Source organism: Triticum urartu, chromosome 3A (genome assembly GCF_056163025.1).
Source record: "Triticum urartu cultivar PI428250 chromosome 3A, HENAU_Tu73, whole genome shotgun sequence".
Lineage (NCBI taxonomy): Eukaryota > Viridiplantae > Streptophyta > Magnoliopsida > Poales > Poaceae > Triticum > Triticum urartu.
Window position 1 is genome coordinate 202,871,779 of NC_141875.1, and position 9,500 is coordinate 202,881,278.

Here is a 9,500-nt window from a genome sequence, read left to right on the forward strand (position 1 = left end):
GCCAGCGCGGCTCTGGTGGCGGTTCAGGAAGAACAACAAGCCAAGGGTGCATCGCGCCATGCCACGCCTCTAGCAGAGACGACGCAAGACCAGAAGGGTGCCACAAGGGCCGCAGCAGCAGCGGCAGAGGATCAGGCTCGGCAGGACGACGCCCCCATACTCATGAAGACTTCGGCAAGCGATCAAGCGTCGGGGGCTCTACCACCTCAATAGGCACCCCAGTTTCCGAAAGACGCGAACCTCATCAGCACGCCTACCCTTATCGAGCACCCGGTATACTTCGTCAGCACGGTGTTGCGGGATGCAAGAGCACGGTACCCCATGCCTCAGAAGCTCCTACTCACGCTCTTGGTAGCCTCGCGAAAGCTACGACACTACTTCTAGGGCCACCCCATCAAGGTCGTCTCAGCTTACCCATTGGAGAGAGTGCTCAGGAGCCCCAACTCTGCTGGAAGAGTCGCTGAATGGAACATCGAGTTGCAAGCATTCCAGTTGGAGTTCAGTACTACCAGGGTCATCAAGGGAGCCGCGCTGGCTTTTTGTGGCAGAATGGACAGACGCCCCGGCGCTTGAAGAGGGCGAAGACCGGTCCCTCTCGCCGGGAAGCGAGGCACCTGATGGCTGGGTCATGTATTTCAATGGTGCCTTCGCGCGCCAGGGCGCGGGGGCTGGGGCAGTGCTCATCTCGCCCACTCAGGACAAGCTCTACTACGCCGTGCAGCTCTGCTTCTAGCAGGGCGAGAAGGTCTCCAACAACATCGCAGAATACGAAGGCCTCATAGCCGGCCTGAAGGCTGCGGCAGCGCTGGGGGTGAAGCGTCTCACTATCAGGGGCGACTCACAGCTCCTCGTCAACTTCTCTAACAAGGTATATGAGCCGAAGGATGAGCACATGGAAGCATACCTCGCGGAGGTGTGCAAGATAGAGAAACAATTTCTGGGCCTGGAGTTGCAGCACGTGCCCCGTTGCACCAACAAGGAAGCTAACAACGTCGCTAGAAGAGCATCCAAGCGACAGCCCCAGGAGCCTGGTGTCTTTGAGGAGCGGCTCTTCAAGCCATCAGCAATGCCACCGCTTTCAAGAACATCTCAGCCTCGGGAGGAACTCCCGCAGCCGCCTGCCACAGGAGCCCCGGCCTATAGCCCGACCTCGGGAGCGCGCCTACTCCTGGCACTCGAGCCCCAGGAGGGATGTTGGACCAAGGAATTCAAGGAATACCTGATGAAGTGGACATTGCCAGAGAAGGAGGAGGACGCGGAGCGCGTGGCCCGTCAGGCCACAGCATACTACATCCGGGACGGTGAGTTATACAGGAAGCAACCAAATGACGTTTCACTGCGTTGTATCTCCAGGGAATAGGGGAAAGAGATGATAGCTGATTTACACGGCGGGGACTACGGGCACCACTCGTCGTTGTGAACACTCGTCGGCAAGGCATTCCGAAGTGGATTCTACTGGCCTATGGCGCTCAACGACACGGCTGAGCTGGTGAAGTCCTGCGAGGCCTGCCAATTCCATGCCAAGCAGATCCATCAGCCAGCTTAGGGCTTCCAGACCATTCCACTCTCATGGCCATTCGCACTCTGGTGGCTGGATATTCTGGGCCCGTTTCCTCGGGCGCCTGGGGGCTATCGATACCTCTACGTCACCATTGACAAGTTCACTAAGTGGCCGGAGGTTGAAGCCATCCGCGCCATCCCAGCTGGCTCTGCGGTCAAGTTCATCAAGGGCCTCGTGAGCCATTTCAGGGTCCCCAACCGCATCATCACCGATAACGGCTCGCAGTTCACTAGTAATCTCTTCAAGTCATATTGTCCTAACCTTGGAACACAGATCTGCTATGCCTCGGTAGCACACCCCAGGACCAATGGCCAGGACGAATGCGCCAACGTGGAGGTCCTGAGGGGCCTCAAGACTAGGACCTTCAAGAAGAAGCTCGAAGCCTGCGGCAGGGGCTGGCACGACGAGCTCCAGTCCGTGTTGTGGTCGGTACGAACCACCGCCACCAAGCCAACGGGCGAAACCCCGTTCTTCCTCGTCTACGGAGCAGAAGCAGTCCTCCCTCGCGAGGTCAAGCATCACTCCGCACGGGTCCTGGTGTTTGATGAGACGTAGCAAGATGCCACGCGGGGGATGGACCTCGTGCTGGGGGAGGAACGTCGCCGCAAAGCTGCACTATGGGCGGCAAGATACCAGCAGGCGTTGCGGCGGTACCACTGTCGCAGCATCCGCTCCAGGACTCTTGAGGTGGGTGACCTCGTCCTGAGGCAGGTGCTCTCCAGGGAGGGGTTGCACAGGCTCTCAACCATGTGGAAGGGCCCGTTCAAGGTTGTCCATGACTCCAGGCCTGGCGCCACGCGCCTGAGACGGAGGACGGGGCACCTGTCCAGAACGCCTGGAACATCCAACACCTCTGGAAGTTTTACCCATGAAGAAAGGCCCAGCGCCTGTGAAGAAGGCCCGGTGCCTGTGAAGAAAGGCCCAGTGCCTGTGAATCAAGGCCACATGCCTGTGAAGAATCGCCGCCCGTGACACTCTCACGTAATAATGAGTGGGGTTGTACACGCCCCGGAGCCTCAGGAGAGCCGCCCTTGGGCCTCGGGGGCTCCCTCCCACGCTGAGTGGCAGCACTTAGCTCCGCGTTGGTGAGAAGACCTCGAAGACTAGACTAGGTGCCGGAGGCGGCTTTTCATTTGCTCCGATGCGGCTTTTCATTTGCTTTCCAAAGTTGGCTCGCCTCTCTTTTAATTGAAATTTGTTTTCTGGTGTCTCTTGCTGGTCCTGCTTTATTGCTTTCTACCTCTGTTTCTGCTTTCGCCTCTTGGTCGACCTGTACTCTCCCTCGCGTCCCTCGTGAGGGGGCTGAATAGGTACCTTCGTGAGCTTCCTCCTTCTGTCTTTTCGCGAGGCACCCTCGTTCAAGCCCATAAGATGGCGCACCTCTCCCAATCCGTGCCCCACGGGTATCCGATGCGAAGCGCCGAGTCAAGGCCAGCGGCGCCTATGACCAAGCCCCAGGTGAACGATAAACCTCTTGAAGAATTTTTTGCAGTTCCTAAGCGCATATCAGGTCAAGGAGGCCTCGACAGGCACCAGAAAGCAAGCGCCTCGTGAGGAGGAAGCCACTCAAAACAAGTCGAGCTAATTTATCCGTACATAAAACGATGATGTTGCGACACAGCAGAGGAATGGCGAACACAACATAACAATTAATATCATAGTTCGATACACGCCCCTCTGGGACCCATTCTGGTTTCTTTCTGATACAGGAAGAAAAAGAGGAACAAAATAGAAGTGGCGCCTACAACGGTCCACGGGGACCCGCCACTGTCTTCGAAGCGGGCACGACGGTGTAGCGGCTGGTCGTAGCCGCCGCTGCTGGAGATGTCACTGGGGGAAGAGCTGCCGTAGCCAGACGAGATGCGGTCAGCACCAAGGGTGGGTTCACCCTCATCCTCGTCGCGGCCGTCGCCAAGGCCAAGCACCTCCTCGCCGTCGTCCACCTCGGGGCAGCACCCGGCACGGCGACCATCTTCCCCAAACACCCTCACAAAGAGGGTCACGTCGCCGTCGTACTTGAAGTGGAGGGTGCACCGCCTGCCCAGGCTGTGCGCACGGGCGAACATCTGCCAACCGTGGGCCAGAGCTATATTTACCACGGCGGAGACCTCGACCGCGACCCAGGAAGCCCTACTGCAGCAGCCGTCTGCCTGTAGCCAAAGCCCGCCTGGACCAGAAGCCGGCAGCTCGTCAACGAAGAAGCACGGGAGCTGAAGCCAGTTGTCGGTCGGGTTCTCCAACCAGACGACGAACTCTGGCAGCATCTCCGCTGAGTGGAAGCGCGGCCAGGGAGGCCGTGCGACCACGGCACGTCTCCCCTCGCCAACGGGACCGCCACGACCGGAGCGACCCCTGCCCCGCAAAGCGGCACCACCACGGCTGCGCGGGGCCACGGCAGGGGTTGTGGTGTGCTTGCGTGGACGGCCGCGTCCATGCTTGGGCACCGGGGAGCCGGTCCCCTCGCGAGGGGCCTTCCCCTTCTCCGCGGGAGTGAACCTCGTCGACGGCGCCATTGGTAGCAGGAGAGGAGCAAGGAAGGAGAAGAAGCAGGAGAGGCAGAGAAAACATGGGCGACGGGGGCTCTTCTCCCCTCCCATTTATACCAGGAGAATGCGACCCAGCACCCCCCACGATCACAGGTAATGATGGCTTTCCTTGCAAGTCGCGGGGACTTGTCAAGTCAGGAAGTTGCCAAGGCAGCGTGGGGAAGCAGAGATGCCCACATCCAATCAACCTCCACACGTCTACCAAGGCTGCAGGCTATTGGAGCCAGCGGCGCTCCGCACTTGACCTTTCGCTTCGCCTCGAAGCCAATCCCGAGCGTGCCTCGGTCCTGGGGGCAACTGTCGGCGTTCTAGGAATGGAGGTCCCCAGACTTGCCTGCCTACGGCCCACGGCGTAGCTTTGCTAGCAGGCCTCTACGACCCATCTTCATCAACAAGGCATTCAAGACCCTCGCGAGGGGCCAAGCCTCGCGAGGCGGACGATGCAAGACCTCCTCAAGAGCGGCCTCGCCAGGCTGGCTCGTGAGGGGCGGAGAGTTCAAGGCCAGGCAAACCTCGCGAGGTTCTCGTGATGTGAGCCGTGACGATCGAGACCAGGCGGGCGACAGGCGAGCGCCAGCGCGCACAACGTCCTTGTTTCCTCTTTGGTGCTAAGGGGGCAAGCGTAGGCACGGAGTACCGAGGCATCAAGCAAAGGTTTCCATATTGGTGCAACGAGGCCAAGAGCAGCAGGACGACAAGATGGAGGTCACCATGGAGCCCAAGGCGGCGTCACCACCAGAGCCTTTTGCAGGCGAAGACCACTTTTGTAAGGATAAGCTGTACTAGCTGTCCCCTTTCAAATTGGTCGTTGTTGGATCTGAAAGTGCGTTATATCTACTAGAGGGGGGGTGAATAGGCGATTTTTATGAAAGTCTTCAAAACATGGAAGTTATGAAGACAAACAGTAGAGATAAGCCTATCACTATGAAGCGGAAGTTAGATTACACTAGGCAAGCCATGGTCAAGTATTCAATAGAGTGAAAGCACAATGACAAGTAGCTGCAGTGTAATAAGGATTAGGTAGAAAGAAGTTATGAAGCCAAACAAATCATACAGTTACGTTGTGAAGACAAAAGATATAGCAAGCATGCAATGGCTTCACAATGAGTAACAGTAAGTAAAAGGAAGTGAAGATGAAACCAGTGACTCGTTGAAGACAATGATGTGTTGGACCAGTTCTAGTTGCTGTGACAACTGTACGTCTGGTTGGAGCGGCTAGGTATTTAAACCTTAGGACACACAGTCCCGGACACCCAGTCCTGAACACGCAGCTCAGGACACCAAGTCCTCACCGTATTCTCCTTGAGCTAAGGTCACATAGTCCTCGCCCAATCACTCTGGTAAGTCTTCAAGGTAGACTCCCAAACCTTCACAGACTTCGTTCACTGGCAATCCACAATGTCTCTTGGATGCTCTGAACGCGACGCCTAACCGTCTGGAGGATGCACAGTCCTCAAGTGTAATAAGTCTTCAGATCACTCAGACAAGAAGACTTAAGTGATGCCCAATTTATTCTGGCTCTGGGTGGTTAGGGCTTTCTCCTCGCTAGGAATTTTCTCTCAAAGGCTTCGAGGTGGGTTGCTATCAAACGACAAAAGCCGTGCACTGAAATCTGAGCAGCCAACCGCTTATGGTTGTAGGGGGTGGGCTATTTATAGCCACTTGGCAACCCGACCTGATTTGTCTGAAATGACCCTGGGTCACTAAGGAACTGACACGTGTCTCAACGGTCAGATTTCAAACTCTCATGGCAACTTTACTTGGGCTACAAGTGAAGCTGACTTGTCCGGCTCTGGACAAGATTCGCTCTCATTGTCTTCACTCGAAGACATAGGTTTTTGGTTTAGGCATCACTTCAGTCATTCTGACTGGTTCTCCTGGACCCCACTTAACAGTACGGTGGTTCCTATGACTCAACACAAAAGAAAAAGAACTATGAAAGATCTAAGTCTTCAAGTTCCATAGGCTTCATAACGTGTCTTCTTTTGTCATAGTCTTCAATGTAAATATCTTCATATACCACCTTTGACTTCAATGTCTTCATACATTTTTAGGGGTCATCTCTGGTAGTAAAACCGAATCAATGAGGGACTTCTACCTGTGTTATCCTGCAATTCTCACAAACACATTAGTCCCTCAACTAGGTTTGTCGTCAATACTCCAAAACCAACTAGGGGTGGCAGTAGATGCACTTACAATCTCCCCCTTTTTGGTGATCGATGACAAACTAGTTGAAGTTTTCAATGGGGAATATAGTCTGTGAAATTGTAAATGATAAGGAATTGTCTTCATAAGTTGCAAGGGCTCCCCCTGAAGATGTGCATATAAGTTAATTTGCTTTTGGAATGCAAATGCACATGGCAGGTTGTACTTGTGGAGATCCACTTCAGCTTATGATGACAATCCACTATGCATGTGAAAGTATATGAACATAATGACATGCATAATGGAAAATGGACGTCTGCAGAATGAGATAAGTGCGGAATTTATCATCGCACATGCGGAATTTATCTTCGCATAACAGGGTGGCAAACAAGTAGCAGACGACCATCTGGTTTAAGTGTTACAACTCGTAAGAACCAAATGTAGCAAAAAAAGAGAGTTGTAATCACGAAGCAAAATATAAGGCACCCGCCCATATGAACCCGCTTGAAGACTATCAATCTCATATGCTTCTCCCCCTTTTGTCAGTAATGACCAAAAAGGTTTGAAGACATAGAGCCTCTACTCGTTCCCATGAGGAGTAGATGAAGTAGCAGGGTTGTTGGCGTTGTTTGGCAGTGCAGAAGAGCTTGGAGGTGCTGAAGCAGGTGGCGGTGAGGTAGCATCGTCTTCCTCCTCAATGATTCTAGCAGTGATGGTGGCAGCAGAGGAAGAAAACTCAGAATCTTCAAGGGATGGGGTTCCCAGCAGCACAGCTCTTCGTGGAGGTGTGGAGTCAAACTTTAATCTTTCAGTGAAGCCATCCTCTTGAAGATCAGCTTCAGAAAGCATCATCGTTAGCCCTTTCCATGTGCGGCGACAGGTTTCATGGGCAACGAAAGCGTTCTTGGTGGCAAGATTTCGGATGCGATTTACATCCACCAAGAGGCTTTTCATCTGTCTCTTCAACCAGTCATGATGCCTATCCTGCTTTTGATGAAGGGCCACAAGAAGCTCTCGGTCGTTGAGGACACGAGTGCGCTTCTTGGGTCTGGAAGCAGTTGCACTGTCAGTGGCTTCAGTTGAAGCAGGGTGTGGTGCACGTGTAGTGCCAGCCAAAGGATACACCCTGGAGATGGCTTCAACACCTTCAACGTTCTGAGTGAAGCTCTGGTGTTCTGCATTCTGAAGACTCAAAGGTTGCTTGGCAGGCTCAGGATATATAGCTTCAGCAGAGGTATCCACATCTGGCAAGAAGATCCGATGGTTGCGGGCTGAGGGCTGATATGAGATCGCAGAGTGAAGCTTGATCAGTCTCATTACCCAAGGAGCATAGAACTTCAAACCAAGTAAATCTGAGCCTGATGCAGCAAGTTGGCGTATGAAGAAGTCCTGTGCGTTGAAGCATTTGCCATGAAGGATACAAAATATCAGAGTCTTCATTGCACCCTCGATCTTGGCATTTGGAAAGTGCCCTTTGATAGGCGAGAGAGTCCGCCGGATAATGTGATAGATGGTTCTGGGCAGGTACTCAAAGTCTTCAACGAAGAACTCTGTTGGATAAGGAGCATCGTGGGGCATTGGCTTCATCATGGAGAGCATCTTACTCATATTCAGTTCAGGCCTCTGGAATATGCTCTCAAGAGCTTCAGTGTGTAGTGGACAGCCTTCCTCGAAGAATTCGCCAGGAGTGGGCAGGCCGGTGAGCTCAATGATATCAAATGCATTGGCTTTGTGATGGACATTGCCGGTCATCCACTCCAGGGCCCAAGTCTTCGGATCTCTGTTGTATCCTTTGATGTGGAGGGTGGCATAGAATTGCAGCAGAAGCTCTTCATTCCAGTGCTCTTCATCAGTTACAAACTGCAGCAGACCCACTTGCTTGAAGCAATCCAACGCTTCCTCTAAACAGGGCAGACCAGCAATGGCTTCAACATCAAGGCGCTTGAGCGGGAAGATTCGACCTTGGTTGTATAGGATGCATGAATAGTAGCTGCGCTGAGGATAGCTCCAGAACCGATCTGATGAAATTCTTTCCCTTGAATAGGGGTTCTTGGAGCTGTTGAAGAACGTATTATCTGCCTTGAAGCTATTGATGTTAAAGGAGCCAGGTGCTGATGCAGGACCTGGGAACCTCGGCAGCCTTGGGACTGGCTTCTGGACATGAGGCCTGTGCTCAACATGGTAATCAAATTGAGGACCTGCAGCAGACTCAGGAACAGAAGTGTCTTGATTAGTAGCTTCGTTGTCTTCTGAAGCTTTTGGTGGGGAGGGCTCCACATTGGCTTCAGTGTTGGTTGTGGCAGCCTCAATATTTTCAGCCTCCGCTTGACTAGCTGGAGGGTCGGTCACACGCACGTTCTCCTGGAGAACTGCTTCTTGGTGGAGCATAGGAGTGGGCTCTTGTGGTGCTTCTTCTGCGGCTAATGCAGTCGGAATGTCTTCAGCATAGACTTGAGGCCTTGGACCTTTGCGAAGCCTACGGAATGCAGACGACGCCTGTGGGGTTGGAGTGGGCTGGGCCTCATTGTCTTCTTCCTCTTGAGGGCGATCCGCCCATGAAGCATCCTGTGCAATTGGCGTCAGTGGACGACCAATGCTGATGAGTTCGCTGTGTTCTAATTGAGGAAGGGCTGCATCATCTTCTACATTGTCACGATGACCAATGTCTTCAGCAGCGATGGGATCAGCTGCTGGAATGTCTTCAGGAATAGGAGCCTCTGTGGAAGCAGGCTCATGCACCGTCAGTTGACGTTCTGCGTCAGGGTTAACCATAGAAATAGGTTCAACTATCAAGGGCTCTGTGGAAGCAGCCCGAGATTTCTTGGTCTTTCTCTTTTTCTTGCTGGGGGCAGTAGGAGAGGCTTCAGAGCTTTTCCTCTTCCTGGCTTCAGCCTCAGCAGTTCTTATCTTCTTGAGCTCTGAAGCTGTTGACCGGCTCTTTGGCTTCGAGCCAGTCGTTGCAGTTGGGAAGACAAGCGGAACTGCTTCCTGCCTTGGTGCCTCTGGTTCAGCTGGAACAGTCTTCTTCTTTTTCTTTGCGGCCATCTTGGGGTCGATGCCCGGACGCCCAAGTGCCTTGCGCTTCTCAGCCTCATTGTAGGCCTGCACACATCTGTCTGCCAGAGTCTTCATTCGCTCCCGCGAACCTTGAGCTTCTGCACGCTTCTTCAGAAAGTTTTCCTTTAGTTCGTGCAACATGATCTTGAAGCTCTTCACTTCTTGCACGCTGAGCTTGGCCATATGCTTCT

At 53.5% G+C, this 9,500-nt stretch overlaps 1 protein-coding gene across 1 annotated transcript; it reads left to right on the plus strand.

Annotated features, from left to right (window-relative positions):
- The first annotated feature begins 892 nt into the window (after positions 1-892).
- Positions 893-1,360, plus strand: LOC147979196 (uncharacterized). Its single transcript, XM_087515079.1, has one exon. It carries the CDS (start codon positions 893-895, stop codon positions 1,358-1,360), a length of 468 nt encoding a protein of 155 aa, XP_087371205.1.
- Positions 1,361-9,500: the final 8,140 nt, after the last annotated feature.

Bases quoted from the DNA above. Each gene is read 5' to 3' on its own strand.
- LOC147979196 (XM_087515079.1), top strand. From the start codon at position 893: ATGGAAGCATACCTCGCGGAGGTGTGCAAGATAGAGAAACAATTTCTG.